Here is a 23,464-nt window from a genome sequence, read left to right as displayed (position 1 = left end):
CGGATGCCAAGGTATTCCAATGTCACTCACTGCTGATTTCGGCCGGTCCATTTATATTTAAAAGGCAGCTCTTAACACTTGGAACATTGTACCTTGCTCAGCTCAATCTGTTCAAACTCCAGTTTAGCAGGAGTTCATCATTGCATTGCTGGCCAGGCACAGAACTGCAGTTTAACTCAGCAAACAGCAGTTCACTGGGATTTTGCTTTTTGTTTCTATTTAGATAGGCATTTGTAAACTGTGAACCGAACGCAATCTTCTTTAAAATAAGCTTTTGTTTTAGCAAAACAAATTTTCTATGAAACTTTTTGAACTGTTAACCATGACATGCATTCTGGTTTAGACTGCAGAAGTTTTCTCGTTGTCTCTGTTTAAACAAAATAACTGGACGTAAACTGGAGCCCAAACATAGTAGTGTCAAGGTATTGCAATGTACTCACTACTGATTTCAGCCAGTCCATTTATATTTAAAATGCAGCTCTTTATGCTTGGAACATTGGACCTTGTTCAACTCTATCTTGAACTCATGAAGCCTTCTTTAATGACTTTGCACATAATAATTTTGTTGCAGAATGTTGAATTGGGGACATCCTAGACAAATTCAAATACATGTTCATACTCATCATTTATTAAGCCTTAAGAGAGACATCTCTATTTATTTAAGACTCCATAATTCATATTCTTGTGAGCTACAATGTTTCACACCCTATATTACATGGTTTTTTTATTAGTGACAAATTATGCAAATCTTGTAAAAACTGTTGGGCCTATCACAAAATAAAAAAATCTTATTGAGAAATATTTTAAGCGAAAAATCCAGTTGTATCTCAATGTAGGCCATCTTGAAGACTTGTTTCCAATGGTTGCCGATGTCATTCTCATCATATTTATATAAATCATCCAGTCCATCAATTAGGGTAAACATGGAAACCGGAAAACTAAAGGCAAATGTATTTTAAGGTAGTGAATAGCCATCAAAAGTTTTAGAACACATCTATGCAAGGATAGACACTTGTTGGAGACTTCAAGTTGGAAAAGGGTGAATGAGTTGTCTAGCACACATTCATCAAATAAATGCCACTTTTGAATGAATTTCAAGTACAACAAGGTTTTGATAGGTCAAAATGAGTGTTATATTGATAGTGAAAAGAATCCTAGAATGTCAAAAAAAACAGTTGGTCATTAAATGAAAAGTGGAAGGGCAATGGTAAGGTAACTTCAAATAAACACAAAAGGTGAGTACCAAATGAAAAGTGAAATGTTAAAGACAAATTAGATGAGCAAATCACTGAATTGATTCAAAAATGAACTCACTCACTTTAAAGACAAAACAAAACATCAAAATAGATCAAGAAACGTTCCAACCTTCTTCGCCTGTAAGTGATCAAAGAACATCACAGAAGTGCAAAAATGACCAACCCTAAGCCACTCAATGATATCATTTTAATTGCAGAATTGCATTTCACCCACTGGGCATTCATATAGCCACTTGAATGAAAAAATGTCAATAAAAGAACATGACAAAAGAGCATGGGAGGATGCAAGGGCTCACCAAGTGATTCAAGCAATAAAAGATCAAGTTAAAACTAAGAAATAGTGCTTTGAGTAAAGCAAATACATGCCCAGCAAGATTTGAGCAAGTACCAAGTTGAAAACATAGGAAAAGGTGTCATTAAGTACTCACTCACACAAGCCCTCAAGCTTGTCAAAAGTAAACACAAGTGAAAAGTTGCACCATTAGGCTCAACTGAAGGCTTTTAAGAGAGCCCTCTAAATGGAGAACCCCAATTTTCTTCTCAAAAACACAATTTACACAAAGGATAATCACTTTTTGGTGACTTCAAGTTGGAAAAGGGTGAATGAGTTGCCTAGCACACATTCATCAAAAAAATGCTACTTTTCAATGAATCTAAAGTAGAACAAGAGCTTGACTGGTCAAAAGGAGTACTGTATTGATGTTAAAGCTACACTGTTGGTCAAATGAAAAGTGGAAGGGCAATAGTAAGTTAACTTCAAATTAGCAAAAAAAAATAAAGTACTAAATGAGGTCCAATGTTAATGACGAATTAGATGAGGAAATCAATAAAATGATTCAGAAATGAACTATGTCACTTAAAAGACAAAACACAACATCAAAATAGATCAAGAAGTGTTCTAACCTTCTTGGAGTGCAAGTGGTGAGAGACTTTCACTTAAGAGAAGAAATAACCAAAACCTGTAATATGTCCCCTTGATTTGCCCCAAGTCCCTCAATGATATTATTTCACCCACTTAATACATATAGCCACTTGAATAATCCATGGGCACACAACTAGCCACTTGAATGACAAAAAGCCAATCGCAAGACAAGATAAAAGTGAATGGGGGGACTTTGGAGCACACCAAGTGATTCAAGTGACAAAAGATCAAATCAAAAAATAAGAAATGGTGCTCCAAAGTCTTGCGAAAATACATGCCCAAGATGCTTTGAGCAAGTCTCAAGTTGAAAACATAGGAAAAGGTGTCATTAAGTGCTCACAAAGTCCTCAAGTGATCAAGTGTCAAAAGTAAACATAAGAGAAAAGTTGCACCATTAGGTGCAGCAGAATGCTTATAAGAGGATTTCCAAGCACTTAAAGAGTGCCCTGTAAATGGAGTCCAACTTTCTTCTACAAAACAAAATGGTATTTCATTGGAGAACTCAAGTTTCTTTTTCAATTTTAACTAGAAGTCCATTGTTCAACAAGTTTTTTCATCCTTAAACAACTACTATAGTTGTTAAGGGGAGCATGTTGTTTCCTCCGCTCTTCATTTTTAAAAAAGTCTCCATCATAGACAAGGTATAGTTCACTACCATTGACAGTTGATATGGACCATCCAAGATGCAAATCTAGGACCTTTTGTTTCATGTTGGAGTGCTCTACCAGCTAAGCTACTAGACCTTATATGGTGAGCCCATTATCCTTTCAGGTGTGGCTTACAATACAAGTGCTTGGGCTTGGACCTCAGCCCTTGCACTTGTTGTTAGAGTCCTCTACCAGCTATACTAAACCCTCTATCACCAACCCATTCTCAATCTAGGTGTTGCTAATTTCCAACCCCTATTTGCACCTACATAGTTAATTTAATGGATCTCCCATTATCATCACTATTTTTTAGTAGTTGCTAATTTTTGGGAGAGTTATTTTAAGATGATCTTCTAGTAAACTATGTCCAAAGATGTTCTAGAATTATGTTATTAAATGTATTTGAAGAAAGCTTTTACCTTGCATGTAATTTTATTCTATGTTATCTTGAAAGGGACGAATTGAAACACTAACAAAGACATGGTGCACTTTGTTGATGGAAAAAATACTACAAGGAACAACTATTTAACATGATAGCTTTTGTTATCCTTGAAACTTGTATGGTTTCTCTAACAACAATCATATATGGGAACATTTATACAAATGAAAGGCTTCATAGGATTTCGATGAGTAATTAGTAAGCATATTTGCGAAAAAATTCCTTTTTAAATTTTTTGGTGTGAGTTTGATGCTCTATTAAATGGCCAAGAGGAAGGGATGATGTCTTCGTTAGTTTGAGACAAGTTGGCATGTGACGAGGAGATACAATGTAACTGATTATGTTAATTCGCTCCTTTCGTCCTATCAAACACTTTCTCTCTTCCTCCATTTAACTTGGGACTTGAGAGATTGATCATCACATTTTCATTATTCTAACAGGCTATTCCATTCTCTAACCTCAAGTCATGGACATTGGCTTCTTAATCTTGTTAAATTAACTTGGAGAATAAACTTGAACTACATATTATTCATTAGGTTTATTATGAAGAAGGAATTGTGGTTGAGTTTAGGATAGATATTTACCTTCTAAGGTGAAGGCTACATTAAAATTTTCTTGTTATTGTTATGTGAAGTATACAAAACAGATATTTAACAAATTTCTTTTTTTTAAATATATTCAGAACCAAAACATATGGCGTGGCATTACAGAAGCCAGCAAAATAAGCCCTAGGAAAATATAACTAATTGATATTTATCTAGTTGTTTCCTCAAACTGATATTGAGCACTCGAATATAGGAAGATGTATTAGGAAACACAATAGGAAACAAGTAGATTTACCAATAGATTTTAACCCGTTCCTTCTCAAAATAAGATTCAGGATTCAAGCATATGGAAATGCGTTACAAACCAACAGAATGAGACCAGTAAACTCTCATAAAACTCCTTAAAACAACATTATTGCATTATACAACAGCAATACAATAACTAGCATTCAAAATTCAATCTTAAACATAGGATTTACAGTCAGATTGGAACACTAAGATAAGAACTTGTAAACGCATACAAGACACCTAAACTGATGTCTCCATGGACAATGGGTTTGTGTCCACTATCTGCTGGCACGAGGGGCTACGTCCTGACACTAGCTGAAAGCTGAAGCTTTCCAAATACTCTCGCAAGAGAGAAACTGAAATCTGAATAATAAATCAAGCATATCCCAAGGAATGAGTCTTATCTCCTTTTATCTTCACAGTTGTGACTCTTCGACTACCCTTCCTGGCTTTTCGTCTTATCTCTCCTTGTCCTTTTTGCCTACTTTAAAATATTAAATTGACCTTTAATAATTTGAGTCCACGCTCTCCAAGTCAAATTTTAACATTATATAAATGTCTTTAACTTTTCTAATGTCCCAAAAAGGGGACATTACAAATCTCCCCTCCTTAAAATTGCTTGTCCTCAAGCAATCAGTACCGAGATCCTATACGAATATGCAGATAGACCCGTAGCCCAATCTGAAAACAAATCCGAACACACTACAAAGCAAGGTGTCACTCTGCAACCCATTCATCAACTTGATTCCTAGGTCCCATATAAATCTATGAAATATCACTACATCTGTAGGCTGTACAACTTTGCTTATCCTCACATCTAGTCTCAAACTGAGTAGAACTATAACAAAATCCTCAATAAGCCATAGATACATGCTGTCAACACTTGGATCCCAAACCATGTTGTCTTGATCAGCTGCTATGATGAAGTAGAAATGTATCAAGAGACTATGTATAACCCAATAAATGGTGATGATCTGACCTAAATAGATGATGTAAGAAACGAGCTCCTCAAAAGCTGAAACTAACACCACATGTACATCAAAACCCATACTATCGTCGTAAATTTGGAGAACCCCCAAGTGCATAGGTACTATGAGTAAGTACGAAACTGAAAAGCTAATCATTATGATTGAAACATAGCTCACATCAATACTCCACCAAGCTCTATTCAATGGCTGATGTAGGAAATCCATCCAACTCCTATATGGGGTGAAATCGGAAACTATGTTTGGACTGATCCAATGACAAGGAATAGTAGTCAATTCACCACTCCCCTCCTCCGACCCAAATTCGCTGCTAGAAACTGTACCAGGATCCAATATCCTGAAATCAAAATCATCCTCTTTATGGCAATCAAAAGGAGTTCCTTTGTTTATCACAAAAAGGAGATTATCGAAAGTCCAATCAGCAGCAACTTCAAACAAAAGGTTGTCTACAAGTTGAATGTGATCTGAAGTATTGATACTTGATCGTTTGGGGCAGCTATCCAAGTCATAAGTCTACTAAATGCCATCAAGTTCATCAATGACTTCTTGAAAAAACTCCTGCCTCACTTTACCCTCATGTTCTCGAGAGTGATTCATTACCCTGATCTGATTTTCTGCTTCCTTAAGAGAAAACTGTGTTTCATCCAATGCCTCACGAGCATAATTAAGCTCCCTGTTGAGTTCCTTAATCTCATTCTTTTCTCTATTTGATTGATCAGCATGTATTTCAGCAACCTTAAGAATATAATCCCTATCGGACAGCAAATATAAATAATCTGATTTCATAGCTTCGAGAGTTGTTTTGACCACCTGCAAATCAGCAACAGGCCAAACTCCTTCCACTTCACTTTGAGCCTTCCTGTACAGATCTTCAACCATCTTGTGGGTGCTATCATAACGTACCAAAGATGCCACAGTCATGTCTTCACTAACCTTCAACTAGTTCTTTAAGGTGTGCATTTCATTATTGTCCTGTTGAAGCAGTTCATCATCTTGCAATGTCATCTCAGACTATTCCTCTAAATTCATGTCATGTCATGGGCATCAGAAATATATAGTTCATCATACAAAGATTCCAGCCTGTTATTACCTCATGTGCAACCAACCTCATCAACCTGCTTGTTGAAACTAACACCTAAATCCCCAACATAGAAACTAGCACCCTGTGTAGCATCTCCTACATGATCGCGAGAAGGCTACAAATCAATGGTAGTTCATTGTTCTTCTTTTTCAAGACCCTTTATTTGATGATTTTGGTCTACCGGAAATTCTTCATACACAACTTTGAGCTGGTCTTTTGCAAGGAGATCCTGAACCAATTCCAAATACTTTCTTTTTGCCATATCAGTCTTATTTTGCTGCTCTAGATGAAAATCCATGTAATCATTGAATGATAAATCATTTTCAATTCAAGTAGGCAGTTCTTTATACTCTCCATAAATGTCGAGTATTTCTGCTTTTATATTGGATTTGGAATTTTGGGATAACTGCTCTTGTGGTTTCATAGTACCCTTCCTGAGTTTATCCAAATCTTTTCCCATTGATGAATGTTGTTATCCTGCTACTATAAGTCTGACAACAACTACATTCTACCCCAAAATTGCCTTCCTCAAATAGTCAACTACTTTGATTTCTTTATCAATTGACAATATCAACAAGATTTGGTATTCCTCAAGTTGACTTCACTCAAGGCATGCATACACAAAATCTATGAAGATTTGACAATAAAATATTCTCTTTCCTTTCAGTTAGGACAGCGTATTTCCTAATATTTCTTGATGCACTATTTTCTGATAGAAGTAGTCACACTGTAACATTTTGCTTATCAAACAACAGTATAGATCTTTGATAGTTACTAACAGAGGCCTAAGTCTGCATGTCATTGTTGGATATTCAAATTTGTGACAACCTCCTGAACAACTATCTCTTGTCGCACTCCTACTTTGAAAGTCCAACCCTTGTGTAAGTGCCAACACACAGCCCTTCTTGTCAACAAGATTCTACCACCAATAACTTGTACAGGAGAGGGAGGAACAACTAAGTTACAGATTCTTTATTATGAGTGCAATAATTTGTATTGAAGGACTCCTTTCTACGTTAAGCCCTTCTAATATTCATTTAAGGCTTCCCACGCAATATGATTGGAGAGAATCTTCCATGTAATTGATCGTCTATTTGTCCTCAGCAATAATCTTGCAATAGAAAATGGTTGTCTCCTCACCTATTTCGTTCCTTAGCATTCAATCGTCTATTCCCAATTCTCGTCAATTTATGTTCACAGCTCTAAAGATGTTTTCCACAAGTCTATTAAAATAGCTCTCCTAGAAAAAGAATCAAAGAGTCCACATCCACCAATAAATTTAGTCAGCAATTTTTCAATAAACTTCTTCACACAGAAGGTCGAACAACAGGAGTGAAGATGAACAGACTCTGTCAGAATTTGTAATCCAAGAGTTACACTCAAAAAACTTCTTGCGAATAAGATTGCTTCCAGACGCTAGAGGATTCAGACCTTGTTCATAACCAAACTGCCTCTTTTACAAGCAACTCGTTCTTACGCCTATTTGCACTATAACTTCTCGCCGGTATTAAGAAAATGTTCTTATTTGATTCATGTAATCAAAAGCAAGCAACGAGCATCATTGCAACACTCAAGTGCACTTGTCAACTGTTACACTAAAGGACTCCCTAACGGTTTAATTCACAAGTTCCCAACAAGAGGTAAAACGTCTTATATTCTTTCCCAGAAGTTTTCAACAAGCAAAATTTGTATGCTTCTATAACTGACAGTAATGAGCATCATGTCTATTTGATAGTTAAGACCACAGTGAATATTAGCAACAAGAGACGGGCTATTTCTAGCAGTGACAGAAGCGTTACGCTTTCCCAATGAAAATAAAATTCCAAATCTAACGGCAATTACAAACATTGTGTAATATTGTGTTATGAATACCACGGCGCACACTTGTACTTCTCCTGTTATCTCCCTCCTCACATGACGTCTCATATTACTCCGGGTCCCACACTGCATTACGCAGCAATAGAAGATGAGCTTGCATTATCGGAACTTGACCAACGGAAGAAAGATGCCCAAACAGACATGCCCAAGTGGCCTCTTCCAAAATTCTCTATTGTGCCCGAGCTAAAACCACGTCTTTTAGTAACGTATTGGCCAAGAATCATCTCAGTTAAATTTGACGACCCGCAAATATGGGCTCTCCATTACATGGCAGCAACAAAAAACTCAATTCGACCCAGGCTCTATGTTGTCCACGAAAGTCCAAGGATAATAATCTCCGCAAGTATACTCCTCTAAATAGCGATTCCAGCCTACGGAAGTTGCAAAATGGAGTTATGATCATTGACTACGAGCTTTGCAACTTATGACAAAACTTGAATAAACTCTTGATTGTATTTCTTGCTCCTTTGATGTGAAATCTCTTTAGTCATACGTTCATTTTGTCTCCTTTCAATCTCTAATTTGTCCTAGCATCTCCTATGAGCATTTCAACATTTATTAGCTTAGATATTCCATTAAAGGGATCTATTGAATCAAATGTCGTTAGTGCAAAATATGGAAATGCTACAGTTGCACCTTGCGCATCTCTCCCCTGTGTTTTATCTTGATATAACCAGGGAAGTTGTCCTAGTCTCCACATCAAATGAGGATAATAGATGTTTGTCAATGGCATTTATTAACAAGTGTGAACTTTCTATAGAGAGCAGTAACTTTGCAATACATCGATCAAAGGAATTGGTTTCTATCTCCACATTTCAGAATAAAGTATCACTGGTATAGGAACATATCTATAATTATGTAGCGCAATTCAGTTTTGTATGAATACTACCCAACAAGCTTTTAGTGTTGCTTCGAGTGTACAGGTCTGACTTCTACTATGATAGTTTTGACATCGATATTCACATGCATAGACTCTTGATGATGGAATGGTTTTATATTGAACAGCTTTCACTTCCATGCAAGTGCTTGGTAAGCTGGAGGTTGAACAATATTCTATGATTCATTTCCTTGACCATGTATGTTCACCAGGGACACTCAAATACTTGGTGATAAAACATTCAAAACATTTATTGTTCTAGGATAAAATATTCTGAAGATAAAGTTTTATCTCTTCAAAAAAGAAATGTGACCCTTTCCAAAAATCTAACCAAGCCGTTATAACTCAACTATTATTAAACATCACAAGTTGGCAAGACCTTTAGCTCTGATACCACAAGTACCCCAAACAGATATTTAACCGATTTCTTTTTTAAAAATATTATCAGGACAAAAATATATGACGTTGCATTATAGAAACCAATAAAATATACCCAAATGATATTTATCTGGTTGTTTCCTCAAACTGATATTCAGCACTTGAATATAGGCATATGTATAACAAAACACAATAGAAAATCAGTATATTTACCAATAGATATTAACCCGTTCTTTCTCAAAATAAGATTCAGGATTCAAGCATATGGAAATGCGTTACAAACCAATAGAATGAAACCAATAAACTCTCATAAAACTCCTTAAAACAACGTTATTGCATTATACAACAGCAATACAACAACTAGCATTCAAAATCCAATCTTAAACATAGAATTTACAGTCAGATTGAAACACTAAGATAATAACCTGTAAGCACATACAAGACACCTGAAGTGATCGTCTCCAATTACAATGGGTTTGTGTCCACTGTTTGCTAGCACGAGGGGCTACATCCTCACACTGGCTGAAAGTTGAAGCTTTCTGAATACTCTCGCAAGAGAGAAACTGAAATCTGAAAAATAAATCAAGCATATCCCAAGGAATAAGCCTCATCTCCTTTTATCTGCACAGCTATGACTCTTCGACTACCCTTCCTGGCTTTTCGTCTTACCTCTCCTTGTCCTTTTTTCCTACTTTATTATATTAAATTGACCTTTAATCATTTGAGTCCACGCTCTCCAAGTCAAATTTTAACATTATATAATTAATTTTTCTAATGTCCCAAAAACGGGACATTACATTATGTTCCATTGTTATTTGTCAGACCTTTATCTTAATAGATAGTATGACTACAGACATGCACTTACTTTTTCCTCATCAAATTGTTGCTGATATTATGATGTATTAAGATGAGACTTTGAAAGTTTATAGATACGTGAGAAATGGCCACTCATCCATCAAAATGTCATTATGGAGTGGGATTTTCTAAAAGTTACTTAGTCACTAAAGAGTCCTTGCTACTCACAGTCAAACTACAAACCATTACTAATTGATTTTCCTCCTCCAACTCATTACTATTAAGATTCATATAAGTTTTGCATTTGCATGCTACAATGCCATCTATTATGAATAAATCTACGTTATTCGAGGACACATCCTCAGCCTTAAAGGCCCTATCCCTGTATCGGAAACGATCTTGTGACATGGGGATGTCACCTTCTTTTGCAAGTGCACAATCATCTAGGCCTATGTCATCCACTAATGGTAGTAGTCCTATTGAGATAAGAGGAAAAAAGAAGATTAGTGGTAGTGAGAAAGGAGAATTGGTAGAAAGTAGTCTAATGCAAAAGCACAAGAAGCTACAAAGTTTTCTATACCCAATTTCTTTTTAGATCATGCCATTCCATTTCATATGGCTTGTTCCTCTTATTTCAAACAAATGTTGAAAGATATAGCTACTATGGGTCCCTCAAGATCATTCATACCCCCTAGAGATCATAAGCTACAAAATACCCTCCCCTCCTAGACAAAGTATTACAAGGTTAATGCATTCTTGGAGGATATGAGATGGACTTGAGTAAGGATAGGTTACTCTATTGCAATGGATGGGTGGACTAGTGTTAGACATAAATATTATTGTCACATCCCTTATTTCTTCTTATTTTCTGAAAGTCGTGGATTGTTCGGGGAAGCGTAAGTACGTAGGTCCCTAGTTTAACATTATTTTGTTGATTTATCAAAATACCTTAGCTTGCAAACTACAATAGATGGATAAAGTTGTTCTGACTCCACAATACCATATGGATAGATTCTAGATCATTACATAATAGAAGGTCAACCTTAAAATGGTTTGCACTCATCCCAAGACAAGATCCCTACATTAAATTCACGATCCAAATTAAATACACAAGTCGGCTCAAACTAAGAACCAATCGTAGACAAACTCAGTCAAAGAAAGAACCGAACATCAACAAACATCATGTTCACTTGGTGCATGAAGGAACATTCAGCCACCAAAGCACTTGGTCGATATTGGGCAACACAGCCAACACTAAACAACTCGACCAACACTGAACAACTTGGCCAATACTGAACAACTCAGCAACAACTGCAGCTCGGCAACCACTGGAATTCGGCACTAACAAGCAAAAAGAACAAAGATGAGCACAATAGCAAGGCAACCCAGGATGCTCCTGCATCAATGACCCAACTATAAAGGGTGAAGAAACCCAACCTTGCAAACCACAAAAAGCACCATCTTCAAGCTCACTGCAAGGGGGGAGCAAAAAATACCAATAACCATCCCCAGGCCTTATAATAAGTTGGTTTGTCACTTTTTCATCAATCAAATCACAACCCACTGCACCTCTAGTTAGCACAAGAGTATTCTTTGTATAAGTACAAGAGCCCAATCAACCTTGACTAAAGCTAACAAAAATCTGCAAAGGATTAACGTTATAAAGGAAAGAAACACAACACCCCACTAGCAACACATCAACAGATCCAAGTGCACAAAAAACACCAACTCCCACTAGAAGCACAACACCTCCAAGCACACAAGAGACACCAAACCCACAATCCCCAAAGAAAAGGGAAGAGCCGCAAGAAGAGTGGTCTTTGGGACATAGCCACAATAGCCACCCTCAGTAACAGAATAGAGTTAACCAAAGTCTTACAACACAACCAAATAAAAGTCGCCAACATCAAAGCCCCAACGGCCAAATTAGGGCCATCCATGAGAGGCCAATCACCAAGTAGACAACTTCTACTACAAGCTAATAGAGCACTCCAAATCCACATATTACAAAAGGAAAGAAAACCCAAGCAAAGAAGATGTAAAATCTCCCTCCAAATTGAACATAAACTCTAAAAGAATAACAACACCAACAAGCTAAAGGTTAAAACCACCCAAGCCCCAATAAAGATAGAGCCAACAAAAACTTCCACATGCTAGACTCTACCGGAAGCAGTAAGCATACAACTCCACCAAACTCCTATATCTTCTCCAAACTCAGAGATCAGATCATAGTCAACCTCACGAGACACCAAACACCCTTCATCGAGAGTGTCAAGGACATACCTACCAAAGATGATGGAAAAGACCCCTACCTTAACCAACAAAAAAAGAACTCGTACATTGATTCCATCAACCATCTTATAAGGGCCAGAACAACAACCCTTGCGGCACACGCCACTTCCCTCCTACAAGGATCCAAAGACTTGTCAATTGCACCTTGATGAATAAGAGAAGCCTCATAAAAAAACACAAAACCACCAAACCACAACCCCAAATAGGGCTTAAACTTCAAAAGAAACAATCTTTGGGCAATGACCACACCAACCAAATCCCTCCTTAGGCAAACCACCATATTAAATGAGCTCCACTCATGAGAGGAATCAAAGACATCCAACACCTTTACACAAGAAAGAATCGCAAATGGCATACCCACAATTGGGAGCATACAAACTAAACCAAAATAAATCCTCCACCTCCAAACCAAGGAAGAAGAATCTCCCCTCGCCAAGAACACAAAAGAGATTAGTGATAAAGATGCACTAGCACAGGAGTCATGGAACACCTATTCACACCCACTCAAAGAGCCACCCAAAAATTACATTCCTCAAACAAAGACACATGGGATGCAGATGGAGTTTGTAAAGTCAAAACCAAAGAGAAGTGGTTAGTGGCAACATAGTAACATGAACCAAACCCATGAGACGAGATGTAGTCTCACAATCAAGAAACACCTAGCATAGACTGTTGAGAAGAACGATGTCAAACCTCTTCCATTGGATAGCCCCATGCCAGGGACAAATCTAGCGTCAAGTAGGATGTCACAATAAGGGTAAAAGCAAAGCATTCTCTAGGGCATTGCCCCCACTTGAATAATTACTTAGAAGCAGTTATTGAAGAGGAACTAGTAGAAACCTATCTACAGAAATAGTCCACCCCTAGAAACATTATTGAATGACTAAAGGGATCAATCCAACAATCTTTTGTCAAACTCTAAATAGAGCCACTAAAGGTAGCAACGACATTAGACAAAAACCCAAAACCCTCCACAAAAATATTGACTTCCATAAAAGCCAATCTGAAACCAAAATAGCTAGGACACAAACATCAAGATAACCACATCATCATGGTCATTTGGGCAGTTGAAACCCCAATTCTGCCAAGGACCAAAGAAGCCCCAACCTTGTACAACCAATGAATGCCTACACATAAAGGCCCAACTAGGACAAAACCAACCACCACCACACAACATAAACCCCCAATCCAGTATGATCGTCATCTTCCTCAACATCCTCCAACTTTGTAACACCAAATCTTGAAAAATCTACCCTACTCCTTTTCAAACATTGTTACATGTATATTCACTATTCCAGTTACATTGTGTATTCTAATTATATATATTACAAGTATGTCACTTACTTCATCTTGTTGGAGAGGATGTTTGAGGTGGTGTATCTAATGTTGGACCTAATGGCCTAATTAAGCCTCTCCTCAAGGATAATTGTTGAAGCAAGAGATCCTTGATGACAATTGGAGAGCACTACGAGGTAATAACAACTAAATTGCTGATTTTATTTATAATTAAATATTAGATCGATGCTTTTCCTATAGATTTCTGATTATAACGATTGCATTTAGTAGATATCTTTGCTCTATCATCTCGCCCATCATAGTCATCATTAGTTATGCCAATACAAGCTCTCCTACTCTAGGAGAGATATATGAGACATTTGACAATATATTTGGAAAGATAAAGAAAACAATTTAGGCAAAGGATCCTACTTTAGGGTTATATGTGCAACATATAAGGCCTATTAAGATGCGGAGTAGGAAAATAATACATGGGAAGAAGAAAAAAGAGTCAGCAATAGACTCGGCAAAATCCAACATGAAGAGTATGTTAGAGTTAATAGATTCGTCGTTAAAACAAATGTCTCTGCCTTCCCAATCCATTCTAACAATACAAGCAAATGTTATAAAAGATCAAAATCTGTGGAACACCAATACAAAATGAATCGATGACACTTCTCTGCAAAGCCCTAGTTGTTGTACAGACTAAATCCTGAACTATTGCATTCAACCACAAGTGGTGAAATAGTGCAGGACAGAACTTGGATTTTTATAGCTTGGAAAGAAAATATAAGGAGGCTTAGAAAGCATGATTTCACAAGAGGCGACATCGTCGTCATATGCTACCATGAAGTTTTACAAACGGCTATATTTCTCTATACATGTATGTTTGGGAAGTTTTAGTCGATAGACAGGGACCCACAATATATAAGCAAATCACATGGTTGACTCATAATACACAGTTTTGTTCACATATGTTTCTATACTTAAAACAATGCAAGACGAAAATCTTGGCTATTTCGATGCTCATAGAGCCAACAAGTGTTTTATAATCTTTGTTTTTCCTCTCTATTGGTAGATTGCAAAAAAATTCGTTAAGCTCTTCAGCCACTCCCAACATCATATCTAAATTGACAAATTCAATCATACGATCTATGGGTTGGGACACTGAGGAAGTGAAGATCGCAGATGTAGATAAGCTTGAGCCAATGTTTGGCAATGTGACGTTGTATAGGTTTGATCTATAGATGAGGAAGACCGTAATACCTTATGAACATTTTTTATATGTTATGCAAATTGATATTCCAAAGGCCAATACTCATGATATCAAATGTGATATCAAAATGTTGAATATCTTCTAATCAAAGATATTCTTATATTACAGTGAGATAATGGTCGTGTTTATCCTCCCTAGCTAAGAGGGAGTGTTGACGTTGTAGCTTCAGTCGGATTGATTTGATCCAGACTCGATCCCCTATGTTTATTGTTTAAACATGATTGCATTCAATTAATCGTCAATTAGACATGTATATATATAGTTGTTAATAATGTCTAATGACAATTAACTTACAATAACCAATATTGATTAATGTAAAGACATGTCTTTTCATGAGACGTCTCTTCTACTCCTATTTATATACACTTGGATCTGCATTTGAAAAACACATACCACAAAACAGCAATGCCATTACATTTACAGTGATCTCAGGAAATCCAACACCATGATAAGATGTCTCTAGTGGAGCAAGGTTCCATACATCACACAAAATTCCTTGACATTGAGTAAATCACCAGTGAGGTTGGATAGATCCATATTGGTGCGGAGAAATCCTATTGGATGGTGGACATGGCATGGGAGGGATACATCACAATTAAAGGTGCTAGCCTCTTGCCTTGTTGCACAAGTTGCTAATTCCTTTGTTAGAAAGAGTAATTGATCTACATATGGCTTTTTCCACTCCATAAAAAGGAAGAGACTTACCTCTAGACAAACAAAGAAGGTAAGTGCTGTTCGACTTCAAGATTGTTTAACTCCAACATATCAGCAGACTCTGGTATTACAGTGGGATGTTGGTCTTGAAGATGTGGCCCAAGTTGATGAGGAGGATTATGTGTGAACTGTTTTCACTCAAATGTCCTCTTACCTTCTTCACTATTGTGTGTGTGACCTGGTTCCATATGCCTCTTGTATTGGCATCGTGATATGGCTCATCATTATGTCTGTTGTTTTTCATCTGCCTGGAAATGGTTCTTGTATTTTTTCAACACCTATCCTATTCCCCTTTCTCACTACTGTATTACTGAAACACTTGATGACTTAGCACCATTATCGTATGACAAGGCTATCATGTGTTTTGTCAAAGTTTGTAACTGTCAACTCTAGCAATTTTGTGGGAGCCCCTTTATGTTTTGGTAATGCTTCTATGGAGGATGCGACGTTTTAGTTTCGTATGATGGACTCTTGCTCTACCAAAAGTGAATATGGCTTACAGAGTGTCTATTTATGTTTTTTGTGCTATTGAAGAACTTTTAGAGAGCTTGGTAGGTGAGCAGCTTATGATATGCTGAGATTGGAGCATTAAAATATCATTTTTATAACAAGTGAGAACTCAGTTCTATTTATTACCAAAGATTTTGATTGTGAGTGATGAATGTGTTAGTGTGAATCATTTTCATATTTCTAGGTTCTAGGGGATATTCTTGGTTGTTGTTGTATGCAGTCAAAGTGTTTAACTTGTAAAGGAGGTATATCAGGCTTATTGATTGCCTAAATTGAACTCATCAATAAATAAAGGATATATTTTGGGTGTGGTTGGTTTTTTCCTTGAGTGGGAGGGTTTCCATTGGGTAAATAATTGTGTCAATCTGTATTTGTGTTCTTAGATATTTAATATTCAGGTCAATGCTATTCTGGTTTTGAAAAATTAGCATCCTTGTCCAAAAAGTTGGGCTAACTTTGGAGTAAAGCAATTAAAAGATGCCTTTATAACTATTATAAGATTTGTTTTTGTTTTAAAATTGGGTTTCCATTTTTCACTTTTAAAATGAGCAATCACAAGATGCACCCCAATTGTTTGAACCGTGTAAACCTACAAGCACTACATTGACTTTTTTAATTTATTAGCACAAAATTCATCTTTTAAGTAGAATCGTAAACTGCAACCAAAGGAATCTGGCATGGATTTTTCAAATTGAAAGAAAGAGGTTAAGTGTGTGGGTAATGATTGGCTTACAAAGCAACTAGTCATCTTCAATCTTTTAGATAATCAAGATCATGGGATCTACGTAAATGGTATGTCTAACATAGTAATTGATAAGGAAGACAAAACTCAAGGCATTTACACAATGCCATTTGGATAACCATTAAAGCCCATGCATAGTTCATTCTTGGGATGAAACCTACAACCAGAACATTTCTCGATTTGGCTATAGAGGGGCGAGTCAAAATGAATCTTATGATAAGTAACTTGTTAATTCTAAAGTGCTACACCAAATAGTGCCAAACTCATCCATGCATTAGTGTATGGTGATCAAGTCCTCAACTCTAGATGTCACATGATCCAAGCACCATTCAAGTTCCACATGTTTTGCTTCATCACAATTCAAAATGGCTAGAACCTCTTCAATTCTCCCCAAGTCAAAAATAGTCCTGGAACAAAATATCATTATGAGTAGCTCTACTCAAAAACAAAACACTCAAAATATCTCTCCTCAAAACAATACAGTTCTACATTGTTCTCCTCAAAGTGTCAGCATTCCAATTAGCTTTCTTCATGATTCTATGTGATAAGTTACTAACACGATTAGTTCTCCCTATGAACAGCAAAGTACTAAAGTTTCAACAGCAACATATCACCTACTCGACACCAACTCCATCACCAACAAGGTCAAATGCCAATAAGGAGGGCATTGATACCCTCTAGAACACTATATCTTTGAACTTTAACCAACATTTATACACACCACTAAGCATATGAAGTTAGGTTCATCAATGCACTCATCACCCAATGTATTGATGCAACAACAAGGAGGTAGAATAAGATTAATCCTCAAGCCTTTATGGAACCCAATGAACTTTAGAACCCAATCTTGACTGTAACAAACCTTTCTTTGTTTCCATACATACTTGTAATTGAATTTTAAACTTGAGGTGGCAAAAGAGACAAAGGAAGGCACACACTACACATGGTTTTTCCATGTATGTAGGTTCACCAAAGCTGCCAGTGATAAACATCAGTTAGGATGTTCTCTTGTCTCAGATCAATGCAAATGTCTTTCCTAGTACTCTTTTTTATTAAACAGATGTCTAATGCAATGTTCTGCAAAGTTTCAGGAGGAGGTGCAAGGCAGCGCATAAGGATGGGATTTGAGGACTATAGAACGATGGACCAAAAATTGAGAGCAACAAGGGTCATCAAGGCGACAATTATTAATGGTGCAAATACAATAAATATAGACTTACATACATACATACATACATACATACATACATATATATATATATATATGGGATTTATATAGTACAAATACACAAACATAATATGTACTATTATATATAGAATATTTAATATTTTTATATGTGAATTTATAATACTTAATGAAAATATAAAATGATTATGAACATTTTTCTATAGTAAAATATTTAGGAGAGATTATTTAGTTATTTCGTTTCCCCTTAATAAGAAATAACGAATCAATTTAGGTGTATTATTAGCAACACAAAATGGTAACATCCTACAAGCGATTGTGAGTCTATAGTACCAACATGTTAGATTTAAAAGAATCAATGAGATGGTGAAGAACTATCAAGTATTGTTCATGTGAAAAAGATTGTAGACAATTATCCAAACTTCAAACCATCGAGTATTTGAGGCGTACATCATTCATCAATAAGGAATCCATAATTGAAATGGCTTGGCAACATGTTAGATTTAAAAGAATCAATGAGATGGTGAAGAAAATACCAAGAATTGTTCATGTGAAGGAGATTGTAGACAATTATCCAAAAAATCAAGTATTTGAGGCATACATCATTCATCAATAACGAATCCATAATCAAAATGGTTTGGCAACATGTTAATTTTAAAAGAATCAATGAGATGGTGAAGAAACTATCCAGTGTTGTTCATGTCGTTGGCAAAAGGTGCAAAGCTTCAAGGTGGTCAACTTTGTTTCATTATTTTTCATTACTGGCAACCAAAGCTTTTTCCAAGGGACTCCTTGGAGAAGAGTCTCAAAGTGGCCTCTAGGCTTCATCACTTGCAACTATCTTGCAAAGCCTTCTCCTACAAAGATTTATTGAATGATGAGTTTGATAGAGATATGGAGATGCTTTCTTGTGTGGTACATGGGGGTTCCCCTATTTATCTTGGGGACTTCCCTCATTGTACATTACAAGAGGTGAGGCCCCAAGGACATCCCTTATTTCTGTAAGGAAATCTTAAGGGCACCTCGTTACAAGTGGCAATAGGGAGCAATAATGATTATTTTGTCCCTATCCCCTAAGCACATCCCTATATCCAAAAGGTGTGCTTTTCAAGATGTACATGACCCTACAAAACACTGGTATCGTACATATTCATGGTGAATTAAAATAAGAATATTAACCTGAGTCTCCATAACTATGCAATTATTTATTAACTTGAATATTATGCATGTTCATCTGATGCAACAGGTTATTGATAAATTTAGTAGATTGTTCTCTGTCAAAGGACTTCCCTCACTCACCTAAATATTGTATACCAAGGTTCCTCTCCCCTTTGGACAATCATTAGTTAAAGATGAGCATGATGCAAAATCATTATACCTAATGCTAGGTTACATTCAGATGGCGTAGTTTATCCATCCTTGTTCCAAAGATCACATGTCAACACAATGGTGATGTTCATAGTAAATGTGTTGAACCTTAACATGCAAAAAATTTGGTTTACTTGTTAGTCTACTCCTCAATTGATTAAAGATTGTTGATTAGAAAAACAATAGCCCACCACCCCAACTTCAATTTTAGGTTTCAAGGAATTAAAAAAACCCAAAAGATACCCCAAATGTGGGGATGAATCTTTGCGGTGGCAAACAAAAATCAATAGAAAGAAGAAAATATGCATGTTCATAAAGCATCTAGAAATCCACACAAAAGTGCAACATATTTGAATCGTGTCTAATACTCATCTTCAACAATCACACTTGCAACTAGAAAGGAGAACTATAACTCATCAAAGGAAGCATATACAAGAGATATATCTAGAGATTCACCAAAATGCAAAAGGGCTTTGCACAACTAAAACAATTTTAACATTGCTAGAAGTTGCACTTTTAATTATTTTAAAGTCCCCAAGTAGGAGTAGAAAGCTGTTTCCTATAGAGCCGAGCATTGCATACTAAATACATTAAAGGAGATTCATTGGCAACGGACCAAATGTGCCTTTGACCAACCACACATTACCCATGTCCTTTTGTTTTCTTCCTCTACAAACTTGATGTTGTAAAGTTCAAGTTGCCATTAAATTTGAATAACTGGAACAGAAAGGACCTATTCCTCCACACAAGGATAAAGTAGAAAATCTCATGTCTCAAAATCTTCAAAGGCCATAATGCTAGCTAGGAAATGTTTGCGATTTTACTAAATTTTTACTCTTTTGCTAACAAGAACACTCCATAGCGCATGCTTATGTGTAGCTGTTGCGATGTTGTTGGCTATATTTTTTAGACAGCTAAGATACAAGGTCAAATTACCTGAGTTCCCAGTGTGCAGATTCATTGTCAACAGACCAAATGTGCCTTTGACCAACCACATACTACCCATGTCCTTTTGTTTTCTTCCTCTACAAACTCGATGTTGTAAACTTCAAGTTGTCATTTAATTTGAATAATTGGAATAGAGAGGACCTAGTCCTCCACACAAGGATAAAGTAGAAAATCCCATGCCTCAAAATCTTCAATGGCCATAATGCTAGCTCGGAAATGTTTGCGATTTTGCTAACTTGTTACTCTTTTGCTAACAAGAACACTCCATAGTGCATGCTTATGTGTAGCTGTTGGGAGGCTGTTGAATATTTTTTTTAGACAGCTAAGATACAAGGTCAAATTACCTGAATTCCCAGTCTGCAGATACAGGTTCAAGTGTTTGCCAGATTTTTTGGAACACTGTCATCCTTAAAGCTTGGATACATCCATAACAAAAATTGAAAATATAAACAAAATTAACCAATATATCAATGTTATGTCCACAAAATAAACGAGTAAAAAAGAACTGCTGATAATTAATAACTTAAAAAACCAAATAATCATTGCATGGTATATTAAATAGGTTTATACATCAGTTCAAAGTAGGCAAATGGATTTTTTAATAGCAAACATTCCACAATGAACCACACTTTTGGCACATTTGGCATGGTGTGTAGCTGTTTTTTTTCCAAACAGGAGACTCTACTCCCTATTCTTTAAGTTTCTCATCCTTTATCATTCTTTTCCATGCAATGCTCATTTCAGAAGCTTTCATTGTTTGTGCTTTCTTTCTCTACCTTCTCTTTACTGCATTGAACGTGGTACAGAGAATGTTTCTATTCCTCCTTACTGGCAGGCATTGCCTTTCCATTCATTAAGTCTTTTTATTTAAATGTGGGATGGGAGTAATGTTGTCATCATCCTTCCTTTTCCCTATAATTTTCCTTACACTAGACAGCATGAAATTCTTTGCTATTTTTAGTGAATTAATGATGTGTTTTCATTCATCTTCTTGCTAATCTGATAGTTGTGAAGATAACGGAGCCAACCTCCAAAGAAAATTATTTTTCCAATATATCTCCCTTTCCAGGCAGAGAGCTCCAACATCTCAATTTAAAACTGGGTTGAATAAGTAAATAATTGCTGATTGAGTAATGCACTCTATGCAACAAAGGGAATTTGAAAATATGAAGCAGTGAGAGGAAGGCCAAGAGGTAGAGAATTTAGAGATTACAAAGAAAAAATGGTTAATAGCAAGTAATGTAGAAAATTTAAGAGATGAAAAGATTCACCTATTTCTTTTACTAGATTTATCCTTCACATAGTCACTTTGTTAAATTTAGTTAAAATAAACTTTTTTTTTTACACTATCTTCCTATGATAAATTTATACTGTCTTTTAGCTTTACACTGAACATTCGCTTACATCAATAGACCTCGTTTGGGGCTTATTATAATCTATTTTGGTCCTAGACCAGCTAAATTGTTGCTGGAAAATTTTGACTCTAGAATCATGGTAAAACTTCTATCATTTTCTCTTACACAGGAATTTCATATACTATGGAAACAAGTTCAGCCCTTTTAGAGCCCAGTGCAGAAAATATGTAATGATTTACTACAGCAAGTAACACTAGGAAGAAGTTCAACCTAATTGTCAAAATGAATTTCTCATGAATGATTACAGCAAGTAAAGGCACCAAAATGCTGCAAAAATAATAATGAATCTTTCATACAGTATTGCACACTAATCACATTTTTACCACCTCTTATAACCAAGCAAGAGAGACTGCCGCTATGATAGATTCCAAAATAAAACCCACTAAAATTATCCATTTGTCAAACTTTGACATTGGCCATAAGGTGAAGGGGGATGCAGATTATTTGTTTCACTGTAAGATGTTTGCTATCCAAGCAAGACAATTTATATAGAGTTAATCCTGCGTCTCTTGGGTAGATTAGCACAGAAAAAAAATCCAAAAAGCATTTCAGCCTAAAAGTGAATCATTCCAATAACAAACTACTTCATCTCTACTGAAGCGAATAAAGATAAACAGATTTGAAACAATGGTGAGAACTACCATTTACTGCAACAAAATCAAAATCTTATTGTACAGTTATACTATATTACAGAAATGAAACTAAAAAGCAGCAGCTACCAGTAAGGTCTTCCATGTTGGCTGGCTTCACGTCAACAATGTTGAAGCTTTGATCGCTTATTTCCAAGTTCCATAAGTTCACTCTTAGGTCATCTGCTGATATAAAAGTTTCACCATCACTGAAAAACAACAGTGAAGTATGAATGAGCATAAGGATTCACGATAAAAATTGGTTAACTCAAAACAAATAGAAACAAGAGCCCAAAAAAAGATCAGATTCCAAGCGGCAAAGTTCATCATATTTATCCCTACTGATGTTCTTATGTGAAAGGAAACATTTATCACTTAAAAACAACAATGAAGTATGAATGAGAATAAGAACTCATGATAAAAATTACTTAACTCGAAACGAATAGAAAAGAGAGCTCAAAAAAAGATCAGATTCTAAGAGGCAAAGTTCATCATACTTATCCCTACAGATGTTCTTGTGTGAAAGGCAACATTGAAGAACCACATTAGATGATTATGGAAACTTTTATGCCAAATGTACATAAAATGAGTTTTATACAGACAATTAAAGATTCTGTAAATTTTTAAAAACAAACTAAAGATATTAAGTTCACAGACTGATATCAATTTGAAAAGAGGTTGGAAATGACAGAATCTTTAAAAAGGTTGTACTGTTATCTACCACAAACAATGTTCCTGCACATTTTCCATTGCTGGGAAGGAATCCTTCAGATAAACTCACAGAAGAACATCTGGTGCCAGCTGATAAACCATTCTCCGCAAACAAAGACATCTTGACCAGATTCTCTAGAGTTTCTTGAGCAGTTTTTTTTCGGTAAGTTTTTGGAATATCATGCTGTCTATCAAATATCGAACAATTTTGATGTCATGTGATACCTTATTTGACAGTCTTCTTGTCTATTGCCTTAACTAGTCATTTCTTGGTAGTTCATGGTCAAAATTGCACCAATCTAGGTA

At 36.0% G+C, this 23,464-nt stretch overlaps 1 protein-coding gene across 2 annotated transcripts in view; it reads right to left on the bottom strand.

Annotated features, from left to right (window-relative positions):
- Positions 1–23,464, bottom strand: part of LOC149567133 (Protein phosphatase 2A, regulatory subunit PR55) — a 59,942-nt gene that overhangs the window by 7,075 nt on the left and 29,403 nt on the right. For both annotated transcript variants that reach the window (XM_089820333.1, XM_089820334.1), the window contains exon 7: positions 22,538–22,656. In XM_089820333.1, coding sequence (XP_089676459.1) covers positions 22,538–22,656 — 119 coding nt within the window. The remainder of the gene's footprint in view (positions 1–22,537; positions 22,657–23,464) is intronic.

This window comes from Cupressus sempervirens, chromosome 3 (genome assembly GCF_028749045.1).
Source record: "Cupressus sempervirens isolate cs-2001-9-10 chromosome 3, ASM2874904v1, whole genome shotgun sequence".
NCBI lineage: Eukaryota > Viridiplantae > Streptophyta > Pinopsida > Cupressales > Cupressaceae > Cupressus > Cupressus sempervirens.
Note: the sequence above shows the minus strand (reverse complement) of the source record. Positions and strands in the feature narration are given on the sequence as shown.